Raw genomic sequence first — 17,608 nt, 5'->3', positions numbered from 1 at the left:
GGAGAACTTTCACCAAGTAGACCCCTGGTATGGGCGTTCTCCTCAAGACACAGACACTGAGAAATCTCACCACTCTCTATCTGTAGGAACCTAAGACTCATTCTGAACTCATTTTGAAAATGACAAAGTCACATTCTAAATAAAAAAAGTTTACTGTTATGTGCTATTGTCATCAAAGTGAGGAAATCAAGTCAAGTTTATTTTTTTATTTTTCTATCAGCTGAAACTTGAAGATGGGGGTCTCTCTTTTTTTGTTCACTCTTCATGATCATACAAAATGTTTTTTAATTGCAATATTATTTTATTTACAATAAATTGATATTACTTATAGTTTTTTAAAGGTTAGCAAACTTGTATTTGGGACAAGTCGAAGTAGTCTATTGATATAAGAATCTATACATATAAAAGGCTAATATGCTAATTTTACCTATCATTTGTTATTAATTCATAGTCAATATTACTGAAGTGCCTTCGTTTTATAAAAAGCAAACCTAAAGCATAAGCATCTTCCTGCCTTGTTTGAAAGAATGGCCAGATGGATGGATGACTGAGGGGAACAGAGACCAAGTCCCTAGATCAATGGATTTTTTTTTCCCCAGGTCAATGATATCCGAACGTCAATTTTGTGCCAACCGCAGGTGATCCAGACTATCTTTAGCAGTATTATAAACTTCTTTTAACAAAACAAGTACCTTAAAAAGAAAACCACAAAGGACTGGAATGGGGAGAAGTCAAACCGAGGAGCGAGAGCGGCTTGTGCTGAACTCTGCTACAGGTCGTTGGTCAGTTCCTAGTTTATCTGTTTCCACATCTCATACTTCAATAAGCACAACAGACTGACCAAAATGCTCAGGAATTCTGTTTATGGATGGGTTAACTATTGACTTTCTTTTACTTTAACATTTATTGAAAATCTTTCTTTAAGACTATCTTGCTAGCTTGTGAGAAACCCATGTTAAGCCCAATTGAAAGTTTTTTGTTGTTGTTGTTGTTTTTTTGTTTTTGTTTTTTGAGGATCTAACTATTCTAAAGCTGGGGCCAGAAAATTTTTTCTTAAAGGGCCAGACAGTGGATGTTAGGCTTTGCAGGCCCAGGATTCCACTGTGAGAGCATCTGCAGATACTTTGTAAACAACTGGGTATGGCTGTGCTCTAATAAAACTTTATTTACAAAAATAGGCTTTTGGGCGGGATTTGGCCCATGAACCACAGTTTCCCAACTTCTGGTTTAAAATAGCTTTATATTAAAAAATACTTCTTCCATTCTTTTTTAAAATCAGAAATTCTCATGGAATGTTATTCATACAGTCAAAGGGGGCATTGCCAATTATTTTTCATTAGAGAAAAAGTATATGTCCCAAAAGAGCTGCATCAATTTGGGCTCTTCTAATTGGGCATTTTAATTTTAAAATGAATTTTTAAAAAACAAAGTGATTACCATAAACAAAGACAACAAATATTTGTTATCAGATATGCAAGTAGAGGATTTTGGGGGGTATTTTTATATTTAACTTTTCATTCTACAACTAAGAATACTTTTCCCTACCCTAAAAACAACTGAATTTTAGTTATTTTTTGCAGGTAGAAAGGTTAAAGGGAGAAAAACATGGAAACCCAAACTATGTGTATAGACATGTTTGTGGCTAACAAGGCAAGGGCCATCTGAACAGATTTCTTGAGCATCCCCCATACCACATGCTATAAGCAAGAATCACCACATCCTTCCTCTTCCTTTTTCCTCTAAGGACATCCAAAACCACAAAATTAAATTTAAAATGATTCTAGCTGCTTGTTCATTGTTTTCCTTTGAGGAAGAGATGACAGACTGGGCCTTTATGCTATCAAGGCCCATCCTGGGAATTTTTTACCTACACAATTATAAAATAAAAATGTACTGACACTAAAGATGCCTTACAAACCTGTCACTTTCACCTTTTTTGTGTCAGTGTTTAATTATGTGGCTATATAATCACATAAAATGTCATTGAAAAAGTTATAAGCATTACTAGTTGTTGGGCATGACACAACTTATAACATGGACTTCTCATTTATTCTCAAGCTAAAAGGCAAAGTGATAGTAAAATTTAACAAAAATTCTTAGATTGTACAGATAATTTTAAATGGTAAAGAATGCACGTGTTTTGTAAAGATTTCTCATGATTTAGTAAATCAGAAATTAGTATAGGAATAAACAATTTCTTATTTAAAACCCAATATTTGAAACAGCAGATCTACCATATTGCTAACAGTCTCAAAGAAAACTATGAAAAGACAACAAGACAATACTAACAAATATGTCTTTTTGAAAGAAACTGATAATGATTCTAAATATAAGATATTGGAAGCCAGAGGAGGGGTACATATGGCCAAAGATGATGGAAATTAATTTAGTCCCATTTCCCCAGAACTAGAGAATAATATGCTTCATGATCGATGACCTAGCCTTAAAAACTATGCCCTTTGTAGTTAAAAAGGGAATTAACCTTCTGTAGCAAAGCAATACCAAGAGTACATAGGATTATGGGATATCTTTTTAGAGAATGCCTTATACCTAGTAGCAGAGAGGGAGAGAGCAGGGGGAAATCCTAGCACCCAGAAACTTCTCTGATTAGTAATCCTTATGAGCTAAGAATAGCTGTGCCTCTAACCATGTTTGCTGAGAGGTTACTGAGAACATATTAATATAACTGTATGAACTACTTAGAGTCTGGCTGAATTTAGTTTAACTATGTACTACCAATCTTCGTTGGGCATACAGAGGAACAATATGCAGGGTGGGGCGAAGTGAATTTACAGTTGTCTATATGAAAAATAATACAACAATAAATAAATAATAATACAAGAATGAACTGTGTTTCATGTACTCATAGCTATGGGCCTACTTTTTCCCTACCCTGTACCCTCACTTCAGTATGTTCTGCTTTCCCACTGGGTCACTGGGCCACTAAAGTTTTATTCCATATGTCTTTGCCCAATTGACCTGCCATAATTAGAGTTCATCAGCGATCCAAAGCAGAGATAACTCTTCCCATTTACGTGAGATTGTTACTTCTATAATTCTGTTCATTTTACTTATATTTGTAGAGCCCCTTATTTTATTTCACAGAGTATGTGTTCATGAAATGCACAGAATGTCTAAGTTTCCTGACATGAAATTGGAAGGACTTTGTGGTCAAATCTTTTACGACAGGAATTCTTTTTTTATTATTTTCAATGTTGTGGTACCCAGTCATTCTGGAAACTTTTAGTCCCCTCACCCCTCAGAAGGCAGCTGTTCTACTGTTCAAAACTCAGAGGTGAGCAGACATCTGCCTCCCACCCTGTTGTTGTCTCTTTCCTGGAGCAGCTGCCAGAACTATCTGCTTTGGGAACACTCATGTAGTCTTTTCTTTTCTAAGCTAAACTCTTCCGGGTCTGGCTAGTATTCTTCATAAGACAAGTCACCTTTCTGATTGACTTCCTCTGAATATATTCCAATTTTTCAAAACAGTCTATGAAATGTGGCATTCATAATTAAGCCAGGAGTCTAGATCTAGACTGACCAGAGAAGAAGACTATAGCCCTCTCCTGTTATCCTGGGAAAATATAAATCTTGTGCATTAATATAAATTTACTAGTAGTTTCTTGCTGTGATGGTTGATAATGAGTCAACCAAAATGCTCCAACACTTCTCATCTGAACTGTGGTAATAGATGAGAAGCAGAGTTTGAGGTAATACAACTGTGAGGGAGGTTGTGGATCCAGTGTGGTTGTGGACCCAGTCCAGATAACACAGCTAATGACAGTGCCCATTGGAGCATCCAGGTTTTCCTATTCTCCAGAGCTCTTTCCTCTCTCACTGAAATGGGCTGATGATATAATGTTCTTAGAACTAATCAAAGATGTCTTTACAATCATGGCACTAAATCATCAAAGTGACTTTTATACAAGATACTGTAGACATTTCAGTCAATGATGGACCGACCACATATACAGTGGTCCCATAGGACTGTAATGGAGCCAAAAATTTCCTATCACCTACTGGTGTTGTAGCACAAGACATTACTCAAGTGTTTGTGGTGGGTGAGACTAGGGTAAGCAAGCCCAGTGCGCAGACAGTCATATAAAACTATACCACATACAATACGTACAGTACATAGTACTTGATAATGAAAATAAATAACTGTGCTCTTTATGTATGTATTTACTATGTACATTTTATCAATATTTTAGAATGCATTCTTTCTAAAGAAGTGATTTCAAGTATATTTTAAAATATACTCTAGAAACATAGTAATTTCTGGATGCCTGTCTAAATGGAATATTTACAAAACCTATTGAATATCCAACTGATTCAAAGTAAAAATATATGTAGATTCCACAAGTTGAGTATATAAATAACAGTGACTTCCAGACACAAGTACTCATTTACTACTTATTCCTTTTCATTCACACAAAAACTTCCTAATATTTAGGCTGAAAATATGCTTGATAAGACTTATCAATGAACATGGTAAAATTGGAACAATATTCAGTTTTTCTTGTCAGAATAAAACACCACCTAAAAAATGTAATAAGTAATTAAGGCTGGATTTTCTTCATTTATCACTTCTGACACCCATAATAGTTCAAATGAGACATTTTCCACAGTTGATGTACTACAAAGGCAAAATATGCATGCAATTTTTTGTTGTTTCCTTAAAATCTTAAGTTCTCTTTTCCAATGATATATTTACTAACCTCTTCGAGGACTCTCATGATTGAAGAGAATACCATTCACAGCGAAGAGATTATATGCCTCACGGAAGTTCACCACAATCCAGTAGGCATATAGTTTTGCTGCCCCTGTTGGAATATTTTTTAAAAAGCAAATAAAAGACAGTGATAATTACAAAAGACAGTGTCTTATTATTAAAAAGCAGTGATTTTTACTCATCTTAAACAAGTAACAACTTTCAAGAATTACAATCTATAATGTATCGAGATAGAAAAAAAATGGGTCAAATGCCAAAGACAAAATAAAGGTTCCTTTGCCAGTTAATCAAGTGTACAAGGAAATATTTAAGAATTGCTTAATTCTGTAATATCCATGGTTCTTTCTTTCACAATCTGATTTCAACTACAGTGTGTGCCATCTATCAAGTGGACCTTCTTAGATTTTATTCCCTTTTTCTTAGTACTAAGGAATTAGAAAGTGAAAAATATGGGATCTTAATATTCTATCTGCTTAGAAATTTCATTGCTGAATTCTATTTTTTTGTTTTGTTTTTGCTTTTTAAGGGTTCGAACTCAGGGAAACTTTCATCAGGAGATTAAAAAACACGAAACCTTATCACTTCAGCACAACAGTTCAGAAAAAGGAATCATGTTTGGTCCAATTTTCCTTTGAGTGATCTGTATGAAAGGGTTGAATGAACATGAATTGGTGAGGTGAGGTGATAATTTCACCCTGGAGGCAATGGCAGCAAATGCTGTAGTTAGCAATGTATAAAGGTATGCTTCTCAACAAGTCTAGTCACTTTATTCTATCTTAATGTGAATCTCACACCCAAATGACTTCAGCCATGAGACATGAACACAATTAAAGCAGAAACACACATGCCGACACCCATAGAGAGCACGGCGCATGCGCAGATGGTGTGTAGTTATTCTTACCGTATGGTGACCGAGGGTAAAAGGGAGTGGTCTCCTTCTGGGGTATTTCTTGCACTTTCCCATAAAGTTCACTTGTTGAGGCTTGATAGAACTTCACAGAGTTGATAAGGCCACAGGTCTTAATTGCATCCAAGAGCCGTAAAGTGCCAACTCCGTCAACATCCGCAGTGTATTCAGCCAGGTCAAAAGAAATCTGGAGACAACAGAAGGCAGGGGATACCGTAAGGGAAACAGCAACAAAGATGCTGATGGCTAACAAAAATTTTTTACAATATCACACACATAGAAAAGCTATGCTTGTGAGAAAATATTTCCTAATAGAATAAAAGTGTGGATATCATCTATTTCTAACACTAAGTGGATGGAAATACCTTAAGAAATAAATATATGTGGTAAAATGAAAAACACTAGAATCACACCCTTCACGTCCTAATTCTAGGCTGCAGTCCCCAGGGCAGTGTTTCTCAAAGTGCAGAGCCCAGCTCCTTGACATCACCTGGGGTGTTCCTGGAAAATAAAGACAGGCCCAGTGTTTGGGGGGAGGGCTGAGGAATGCATATCTGTAATGAGTCCCAGTTGATTGTATCCACAGAGAAGTGTGAGAAAATGAGCTTAAGAACAGCTGATTAAAAATGATTGTTTTATTTTTTATTTAAGATACAACAATGACTTTTGGGATATATAAATAATCTTTTTCTTATGAGGCATACTGAATACTGCAAATCGTTAACATATATTGAACTAAATGATTTCTAACCACAGGGTGTAAAGGGATAATTCAATATTCAACAGTTTTAACATAATCTTTAAAAATAAATGTGCTTTTTTCTTGTAAGCACAATAAACAAATTTACCTAATATTCAAATCGTGTAAAATAATAAGGCTGAAAATCCTTGTCACTGGTTTATTTACTGCCAAACACAGCCAGGCACTATGCAGACCTGCTTCCTCCTGCCTGGTGAACAACCTATGGTGCTCACCTGGAAGAAGCCTTCTCTGGGTTAGAGGTTACTGGCCTTCATTACTGCCCAGTCCTGGCGTCCCCCAAGCAGTACTCTATGCATACAGTACTTAGGGAATGTAAGCAATGGTTAATCAGGGCCCTAACTCAGACCACTAGACTCATGTTATGTAGGCCTGTAATAAAGCTCACAGAGTAGCCATGAGATAAAACAGAAACGTTTCACCCATAAACTTTCAAAGCCAAGGAAGCACAATTTGGGACTATTTTATTCTTTTATAAAAATAATTTATTGTGATAAAATTTACATACCATAAAACTTACCCTTTTGTAGTTTACAACTCAGTGATTTTTAGTATATTTGCAGCTTTATGTAATCATTACCATCTAATCCAGAACATTTCGTCATCCCCAAAAGAAACTCTGTACCTATCAGCAATCACTTTTCATCTTCCCATTCCCACCCTGACAACCACTAAAAACTTTCTGTCAATATGCATTTACCTAATCAGGACATTTAATATAGACAGAATCATACACTATTTGTCCTTTTGTGACTGGCTTCTTTCACATACCATATTTTCATTTCTCTTGAATGTGCACTTAGGAGTAGGGTCATTTGGTAACACTATGTTTGACATTTTGAGGAACTGCCAGATTGTTTTTCAATGTGGCTGCACCATTTCACATTCTCACTAGCAGTTAATGAGGGCTCTAATTGCTCTACACCTTACCCAGTAGTCTGTCTCTTTGGTTATAGACATCATACATTGTGTGGTATCTTGTTGTTGTTGTTTTAATCAAGATATAATTGATCTATAACATTATATTAGTTCCGGATATACAATATAAAGATTTGATAAGTGTACCATATATAATATGAAATGCTCACCATGATAAGTCTAGTTAACAATCATCACCACACATAGTTATAAATATTTTTCTTGTGATGAGAACTTTTAAGATATACTCTCTTAGTAACTTTCAAATATACAATAGAGTATTATTACTGATAGTCACCATGCTATACATTACATTTTTATGACTTATTTATTTTATAACTGAAAGTTTGTATCTTTTGATCACTTTTGCCCATTTTGCACACTGCCCACCACTCCTACCCTGCCTCTGGCAGCCACCGAAGTGTTCTCTGTATCTATGAGTCAATTTTTCCTTTTTCTAATTCCACAAATAGGTGAGTTCTTAAAGTATTTGTCTTTCTCTGACTTATTTCACTTAGCATAATGTCCTCAAGATCCATCCATGCTATTGCAAATGGCAAGATTTTTTCTTTTTCCATTGATGGACTTAGGTTGTTTCCATATCTTGGCTACTATCAATAATGTTGCAAGAACATAGGGGTACAGATATCTGAGTATTTTCATTTCCTTTGGATAAATCCCCAATGTGAAATTGCTGAATGATTTGGTAGTTCTATTTTAATTTTTTTAGAAACCTCCACGATGTTTTCCATAGTGGCTCACCAGTTCACTTTCTCACCAATAGTGCAAGCAATTTATCAGGACTATGCCACCAATTCTCCCTCCTACTTCCTCTTTACCTACTGTACTCTTAACCTCAAAATACAGATTAAAAAAGAATGCACATTTAAAAAAATCTGAAACCTATAAGTCAAACGTTAAATAAACAAGAAAAGACACAAAAATACCCGCCCCCCACCCCCAATTAATACTAGGGTGTAAGCTTCATAAGGGCCGGAGCCTTGACTATTTCTGCTCACCATTAAATTCCCTAGAATGACATAACAGTCAAATGTACCTGGAATTTAAAAATGAAAATTCATTTGAAGAAAAGTTCTATTTATATCTATTTATTATGAATTAAATAAAACATATATTTAACTATCCTACAACTGTTAATAGAACTATTATCTTCTAAAGCATAAATAAATTGAAAAAAGTATTTGAATAAAAATTTGAGTAAAGAATAATTCAAACACAGGAGAAAAAACATTTCATAAGAAATTGATGAATAAAGCCTAACTTTTTTCAGGCTTTTCAGTTGAAACAAAAAAGAAAAATACATGGATGAATTTAAAGAAAGACAAAATTATGTCAAAAGAAATGAAATGGCAAGATGTAGCACAGCAGTTAGGAACTGCAATGCAAGATCTTACCAAATAATACATCAGACTTCCAGGAAAACCTATGAACATAACCACCATTGAAGTCTATACTCCCACTAGAGGCTGAAGAAAATGGACCCGGAAGCTTTCATGCAAGTATCCAAGAAGAAATTGATGATACATCAAAACAAGAAATGCTGATAATTATAGATGATTAGAACACAAAAGTAAAAATAATGTTGAAATGAGGCAAGAGATTGGCTTGCGGATTTCTACGAAACTAACAACTAGTCAGTCACATAACATGTACTTCACAGCACTGAACAGATGACTGTACACATGGACATCACCAGAAGGCCAAGAGAGACATCAAACAAACTATGTATTGGAAGCAGGAGATGGAGAAACTGTACTCTCTTCTAAAATAGACCAGGAGCTAATGGTGGTGCTGACCACCAACTGTTCACATCAGAAAAAGGCATGAACTGTTCACATCATACCTCTGTGGTATGAGAGGAAAGCTGTGGAAGAGCACTCAAGGAATCAGTGCTCAAATGTCATGGCAATGCACTACGGATGAATTTGAAAATCTAGGTGAAAAACTGACTTGTATATAAGTTTAATTGACTGAGAACCAGAAGAACAGTGAACTGAAACTAGAAATATTAGAGCAGAATGTAAAAGACAACGCCAGAAGTAAAAACAAAAGAAAAATAAAGATGGATGACTATCATCAATAAATCAATAAACAAGTGCTGGTGAGGATGTTGAGAATAGGGATCCTCATGTACTGTGGGTGGGAATGCAGACTGGTGCAGCCACTGTGGAAAACAGTATGGTGTCTCCTCAGAAAATTAAAAATGGAATTGCCCTTGGACCCAATGATCCCATTTCAGGGAATGTATCCAAAGAAACCCATAACACTAATTAGAAAGAATATATGCACCTCCATGTTCATTGCAGCATTATTTACAATAGCCAAGATTTGGAAACAACCAAAGTGACCATCAGTAGATGAGTGGATTAAAAAGCTGTGATACATTTACATGATGGAATGTTATGTGGCCATTAAAAAAAAGGAAATCCCATCTTTTGTGACAGCATGGGACGGACCTGGACATTATTATACTAAGTGAAATAAGCCAGTCAGAGAAAGACAAATACCATATGATGTCACTTATATGTGGAATCTAACGAACAAAATAAACTGAAGAACAAAATAAACTGACAGAGAGAGACAGAGAGAGAGACGGGGGCATGAATACATGGAACAGACTGACAGCTATCGGAGGGGAATGGGGTTAGGGGACTAGATGAAAGAAGGTAAAAGGATTAAGTAAAAAGAAACAACTATAATAATAAAAGGATAATATGCTAATTAGACTGGACGTCTTTCCGGACGTCATTCCAGACGTCATTCTGGACATCCTTTTGGACAAATCCGAGGCCGGAGGGAAGCCCAGGTCCCGGGTATCTGCGGGTGGCTGGAGGGAAGCCAGCCTGGGTCCCAGGTGTCTGGGAGTGGCCAGAGGGAAGCCAGCCTGGGTCCCGGGTGCTGGGGGAAGGAAGGCCTACTCTTGCATGAATTTTCATGCATCGGGCCTCTAGTATAAACATAACACATAGACCCAGACAATAATGTGGTAACAGCCAGAGGGGAAGTGGATGGGATAGGTGAAGTGGGAAAATGGGGACAGAAAGAGATTTTACATGGGGTGATGGGCTCATGATGCAGTGGGCAGATGACGATTTACTGAGTTGTACACTTGAAACCTGCATGGTGTTGTGAACCAATGTCACCCCAATAAATTCAATTTTAAAAAAGAAACATAAATATAGCCCTAACCGGTTTGGCTCAGTGGATAGAGTGTCAGCCTGTGGACTCAAGGGTCCCAGGTTAGATTCCGGTCAAGGGCATGTACCTTGGTTGCAGACACATCCCCAGTAGGGAGTGTGCAGGAGGCAGCTGATCGATGTTTCTCTCTCATTGATGTTTCTAACTCTCTATCCCCCTCCCTTCCTCCCTGTAAAAAATCAATAAAATATATTAATATATATATATATATATATGAAATCACCCAGAAGCATTAGTCCTTTTCCAGTTCACTTTTGACAGAACTATAGTTACTCCTGGGATTTTTATCTCATTTAAATGATTATTTTTTAATTCCTTTCTTAAAACATCTAAAGTACTGCCAACATCCACTCAAAGCACTTTATTCTGTTATCCCAATTACTGTCATCATTAAACCCTTTTGCAATTGAAAATAAAAGATTGATGACAGTAGAAACATTAAATATTGTTTAAGATAGGTAAGAATCAAAAGTTAAATGTGACAGAACACTAAACACAGCTTGTTTTATTTTTCTTCTTTGCAATTCCCTAATGACATGATGTTGAACATCTTTTTATGTACTTATTTACCATTTGTAAATCTTTGTTGGTGTTGTCTGTTTAGGTCTTTGGCCTATTTTTAATCAGGTTGTTAATTTTCTTTCTTTTTATTTTATATAATTTTTTATTTTTCAATTACATTTGATTGCAATATAGTTTCAAGTGCACAAATCAGTGATTAGACATTATATAACTTAGAAAGTGATTACCCTGATAAATTAGTACCCATCTAACACCATATAGTTATTACAATATTGTTGACTATATTCCCTATGCTGTACTTTATATCCCCATGACTATTCTGTAACTACCAATTTATATTTCTGAATCCCTTCACCTTTTTCACCCATCCCCCCACATCCCTCCCATTTGGCAACTATCAAAATGTGCTCTGTATCTGAGTCTGTTTCTGTTCTGTTATTTCGTTTGTTTTTTAAATTCCACTTACAAGTGAAATCACATGGTATTTGTCTTTCTATGACATTTCACTCAGCACAATGTCCTCAAGTTCCATCCTTGTTGTCATAAATGGTAAGATTTCATTCTTTTTTAAGGCTGAGTCATGTTCAATTGTATATATGTACCACTTCTTTATCTATTCATCATGGGATAGGCACTTAGGTTGCTTCCATATTTTGGCTATTGTAAATAACACTGCAATGAACATATGAAGTCATGTGTCTTTTTGAATTAGTGATTTGGGGTTTCTTTGGGTAAACACTCAGAAGTAGAATTGCTGGGTCCTTCTTTGTCTCTTATTATAGCCTTTGTTTTAAAGTCTATTTTGTCCATATGAGTATTGCTACTCCAGTATTGCATTTTTTTTCCATTTCCATAAAATAACTTTTGCCACCACTTTACTTTCAGTCTCTGTGTGTCTTATGAGCTGAAGTGAGTCTCTTGTAGACAGCATATGTGAGGGTTTTATTTTGTTACTAGAGGCTCGGTGCACAGGTCCCTAGGCCTGGCCGGCAATCAGGGCCGATCTGTGGGGCGATAGGTAGTGTGAACAGGGTCCCCGCTCGCACCTGCCTTGGCTGTCCTGGCACCACCCCGGCCCCACCCCCCGCTGCCAGTCGCCTCCCTCTGTGGGGCAACCAGTGGGGCGATCGAGGGACCCTGCTGGCACCCGTGTTGGCTGGCCTGGTGCTGCCTGCTTGCCAACCCCGACTGCTGCTGCCGGTTGGGGCCTGCGGGCTGGAGGCAGCTCCTGAATTGAGCATCTGCCCCCTGGTGGTCAGAGCACATCATAGCGACCGGTCATTCGCACGTCATACCGACCAGTCATTCCACCATTCAGTCTCTTTGCATATTAGGCTTTTATTATATAGGATTCTTTCAGCCACCTTATGTTTTTTGATTGGTATATTTAATCCATTTGCATTTAAGCTAATTGTTGACAAACATGTACTTATTGCCATTTTACTTTTCATATTTTTTATATTTCCCCCCCTCTCTTTCTTTTAAAAATATTTTTTTATTGATTTCAGAGAGGAAGGGAGAGGGAGAGATAGAAACATCAATGATGAGAGAGAACCATCAACCGGATGCCTCCTGAATGCCTCCTACTGGGGATCGAGCTTGCAAGCTGGGCATGCACCCCAACCAGGAATAGAACCATGACCTCCTGGTTCATAGGTCAATGGTCAACCACTGAGCCACTGTGGCCTGGCATCCCCCTTTCGTCTTTTCAAAGAAGACCCTTCCACATTTCTTGTATTACTGGTTTGGTGGTGATGAACTTCTTTAGCTTTTTCTTGTTTGGGAAGCTCTTTACCTATCCTTCTATTCTATATGGCAGCCTTGCTGGATAGAGTAATCTTGGCTGTAAGCCCTTGCTTTTTATTATTTTGAATAGTCTGGCCTGCAAAGTTACTGTTGAGAAACCAGCTAATAGTCTTATGGGAGCACCTTTGTACATAACTTTGCCTTTTTCTTGCTGCTTTTAAGATTCTGTCTTTAACCTTTTGCATTTTAATTATGATGTGTTTTGGTGTGGGCCTCCTTGAGTTCATCTTGTTTGGGACTCTCTGCACTTCCTGGACTTGTATGTCTATTTCCTTCACCAAGTTAGGCAAGTATTTTGTCACCGTTTTTTCAAATATGTTTTCAATTTCTTTCTCTCTCTTCTACACCTGGCACCTCTGTGGTATGAATGTTGGTACACTTGAAGTTGCCCTAGTCTCCTTAAACTACCCTCATTTATGTGGATTATTTTTTTCTTTTTGCTCTTCTGATTGGGTGTTTTCTGCTTCCTTCTCTTCCAAATCTCTGATTTAATCCTCTGTTTCATCGACTCTACTGTTGATTCCTTTAATGTATTCCTCATTTCAGTTATTGTATTCTTCATTTATGACTGGTTATTTTTTATGTGTTCTATCTCTATTTTTAGGTTTCCTATCTCTTTGTTGAATTTCTCAGCAAGTTGATCTACTCTAACCCTTAGTTCATTACGCATCATTATAAACAGTGTTTTGAAATTTGTATCTGATAGATTGTTTATCTCCATTTTGTTTAGTTCTTTTTCTGGAGTTTGTTCAGTTCTTTCATTTGGGGCATGTTTCTTCATTGCCTCACTTTGCCTCCCTGTGTTTGTTTCTGCTATGTCTCAAGGTTTTGATAGAGTGGCCTTATAAAGCAGGTATTGTGTAGGGCCCAGCGGTGCAGCCTCCACAGTCACCTGAGCTGAGTACTTCAGGTGGACCCTTCCACTCCCCCCAACCCCATGTGGGCTGCATACAACCTCCTGGTATAGTTGAGCCTTGACTGAGGTTGGCACTTCAATGAGAGGTATTTACCCCCAGACCAATTGGCTCTGAGGACTGATTGTGGCCACAGTGAAAGATCTATTGTGCAGGGGCTGACCTGATGGAACAGGACTAACTTCAGTGAGTCTCTGGAGCCTGAAGAGTCCAGCTCTTGAGTACATCATTCATTAAGGTGGATGGGTGGTGCTTTTGTGTGGTCTGAAATTGTCCACTGGGTCTGCTGACTCTGCAGCCTTCTGGGAGGGGCATGCCAAGGTTAGCCTCCACCTATGCCCTGCCTGGGGCCACATGGTATAAGCTACAAAATGATCTGTAGATGGCTGCTACTTGTGCTGGGCTTGGAGGTGCTCAGGAGAGGCCAATCCATGAAGCAAGGTCAGCTGCTGCTAGTGCAGGGCCTGTGGTCAGTTAGCAAGAGGTACGGGCACACTGAGGCTGGATTATGCTTACTTGAGGTTTTTGAACCTTTAATAGATTTTTAGGAAAGTCTGTAGGTGAGACAAGACAGGCCATTTATAAGAAAACACCACTGGAAAAGGATTGGGTGGGCTGGGCCCACCGAGAACTCTGAAAACAGTTTTTCAATATGGATAAAGAAAGCTATTACAACAGTCACTGTAAGGAGATAGAAGAGAACAATAAAAAAGGAAAAACCAGAAATCTCTATCAAAAGACTCAAGAAATAAAAGGAAAATTTAAACCTAGAGGTGGCAATGCTGAATGACCAATAAGTAAGCATATTATCTGACTAGGAGCAAACAAAGGGAAGGTGGAAACAGTATACTAAAAATCTATACAGAAGAGTCAAAAGGATGACATATACCTTTGAAGAAGACTCCTATGAGGAATAACCTGTATTCTAGAAAGTGAGGTAAAAGCTGCCCTGAAAGTATTGGGAAGAAACAAATCACCAGGGGTAGACAGCAGATTAATAAAATTATTTCAAGCCATGAAGACTGAATCTGTCAAAATCCTAACAAGAAATTGTCAACAAATATGGAAAAACAAAACAATGGCCTACAGACTGGAAATGTTCAACATACAACCCAATCTTCAAGAAAGGAGATGCCAAGAAAGGAGATGCAGTCACTACAGGATCAATAGTCTATTTCTCACACAAGTAAGTGATGCTGTGTTTCGTGGAGCAAGAAATGCCAATGGTTAAGCCAGATTCTGAAAAGAAAAAGATACTTGAGATCTAATTGCAAATATCCGTGTGCTCCAGAAATTTTCCAAAAAAGATAGACTCCAGTCAAGCCTGGACTGAATGGAGCATGAAGAGCTGTGGGTTGCTCTGAAAGAAATGGGCACACCTCAGCACTTGACTGTTCTGATCCAGACCCTGTGTTGTGGACAGAAAGCTACTGTGAGGACAGAATACTGAAAGACAGATGGGTTCCTATAGGCCAGTGATGGCGAACCTTTTGAGCTTGGCGTGTCAGCATTTTGAAAAACCCTAACTTAACTCTGGTGCTGTGTCACATATAGAAATTTTTTGATATTTGCAACCATAGTAAAACAAAGACTTATATTTTTTATATTTATTTTATATATTTAAATGCCATTTAACAAAGAAAAATCAACCAAAAAATAAGTTCGCGTGTCACCTCTGACACGTGTGTCATAGGTTCGCCATCACTACTATAGGCGAAGTGTCAGACAAGAGTGCATTTTATCTCCCTATTTGTTTAATTAATATGCTGAACATCTATACTAATAAAAGCTTAAGTGGTCCTCACGCCCTTGCGCGACGCCCTCATGTCATCACAAGATGGCCGCCACAGGATGGCCACCACAAGATGACCACCACAAGATGGCCGGCAGGGAAGGGCAGTTGTGGGCAATCAAGCCGGCAGGGGAGGGCAGTTGGGGGGCGAACAGGCCAGAAGGGGAGGGCAGTTGGGGGTGATTGGGCCAGCAGGGGAGGGCAGTTGGGGGCGACCAGGCTGGCAGGAGAGGGCAGTTAGGGGCATTAGTCAGGCAGGCAGGTGAGTGGTTAGGAGCCAGTGGTCCTGGATTGCGAGAGGTATGTCTAACTGCCGGTTTAGGCCCAATCCCACAATGATCGGGTTAAACCAGCAGTCAGACATCCCCCAAGAGGTCCCAGATTGGAGAGAGTGCAGGCCAGGCTGAGGGAAACCTCCCCTCTCCCATGCACGAATTTCATGCACTGGGCCTCTAGTGATGAAATAAATCTAACAGAATTATTACTAGCAAGGAGATTGAATCAATAACCAAAACCCCCCAACAAAAAAAATCCAGAACCAGACAGTATCACTGGGAATTCTACCAAACATTCAAAGAATCAATACTAAGCCTTTTCAAACTCTTCCATAAATAAAAGAGAAGGTAACTCTTCTAAACAAATTTAAGAGGCAAGCATTACCCTGATAAAAAACCAGACAATGATCACACACACACATACACACACACACACACACACACACACACACATTACAAGCCAATATCACAAATGAACATAAATGCAGAAATCCTCAACAAAATATTAGCAAACTGAATGAACAAACTGAATTATTTTAATGATGATTAAAAGGATCATATGCCATCATCAGGTGGGATTTATTCCAGGGATGCAAAGATGATTCAACATCTGTAAGTCAGTTAATGTGATACACCACATTAAGAAAATAAAGGATACAAATCATATGATCATCTCAATAGATGCAGAAAAAGCATCTGACAAATTCAACATCCATTTATGATAAAAATTAAAAAAATAAATAAAATGGGTGAAGGAAAGTTGCTCAACAAAATAAAGGCTATATATGACAAGCCCACAGCTAACATCATACTCAAAGGTGAAAATCTGAAAGCTTTCCTCTAAGATCAGGGACAAGACAAAAATGTCCACTCTCACCACTTTTATTCAACATACCATTGGATGCCCTAGCCAGATTAATGAGGAAGGGAGGGTGAAAAGGAGCAAGTCCATGCAAAGGAATCCATAGTGAAAAGGAAGATGTAAAGTTTTCACTATTTGAAGATGACATTATATTATACTAGAGGCCCGATGCACGAAGATTCATGCAAGAATGGGCCTTCTTTTCCCTGGCTGCCGGCACCACTTTCGCTCCGGCTGGAGCCGCCTATTCGCCTTCACTCCAGCCCGGAGCTGCTTTTCCACCTTCCCACGCTGCCCAGAGGCCCAGAGAGGCTGGGGCGGTGCAGAACACCTGAGTCGTCATCATGGCGATGACGCAAGCGTCCCGCCCCGCCACCTGGCCGCTCAGCGCCTGCACACGTGTGCGCTGCACACAGGCCCGACATCTTTGTCGGGTTATTTTGCATACTCATTCATGATTGGATGTGGGATATCGCGATGGTATGGTCAATTTACATATTTGTCTATTATTAGTGTAGATATCAAAAACCCCAAAGACTTTAACAAAAAACTGTTATAATTAGTAAGCAAATTCAGTTAAGTTGCAGGATACAAAAATGAATAAATGAAAGTCTGTTGCTTTTCTTTACTCTAATAAGAAACTCTCAGAAAGAAAAATTAGGAAAACAATCCCACTCACAATTGAGTCAAAGGGAATAAAATACAAAGAAATAAATTTAAGCAAGGTGGTGAAAGACCTGTATATTGAAAACAATAAGACATTAAATGAAAACAACAAAAACACAAGACATTAAATAAATGGAAAGCTATTCCGTGCTCATAGATTGAATTAATATTGTTAAACTGCCCATACTACCTAGAGCAATATATAGATTCAATGCCATGTCTATCAAATTTCCAA

At 38.0% G+C, this 17,608-nt stretch overlaps 1 protein-coding gene across 1 annotated transcript in view; it reads right to left on the bottom strand.

The window, feature by feature from the left end:
* GMDS (GDP-mannose 4,6-dehydratase) overlaps positions 1 to 17,608 on the bottom strand; it is a 661,927-nt gene that overhangs the window by 346,325 nt on the left and 297,994 nt on the right. Inside the window, exons 5-6 of the mRNA XM_006085713.3 lie at positions 5,634 to 5,826; positions 4,719 to 4,823 (exon numbers count right to left, since the gene is read on the bottom strand). Of these exons, the coding sequence (XP_006085775.1) occupies positions 4,719 to 4,823; positions 5,634 to 5,826 (298 nt within the window). The remainder of the gene's footprint in view (positions 1 to 4,718; positions 4,824 to 5,633; positions 5,827 to 17,608) is intronic.

This window comes from Myotis lucifugus, unplaced genomic scaffold, assembly GCF_000147115.1.
Source record: "Myotis lucifugus unplaced genomic scaffold, Myoluc2.0 scaffold_21, whole genome shotgun sequence".
Classification (NCBI taxonomy): Eukaryota; Metazoa; Chordata; class Mammalia; order Chiroptera; family Vespertilionidae; genus Myotis; species Myotis lucifugus.
This window is presented reverse-complemented; position numbering and strand designations above follow the sequence as displayed.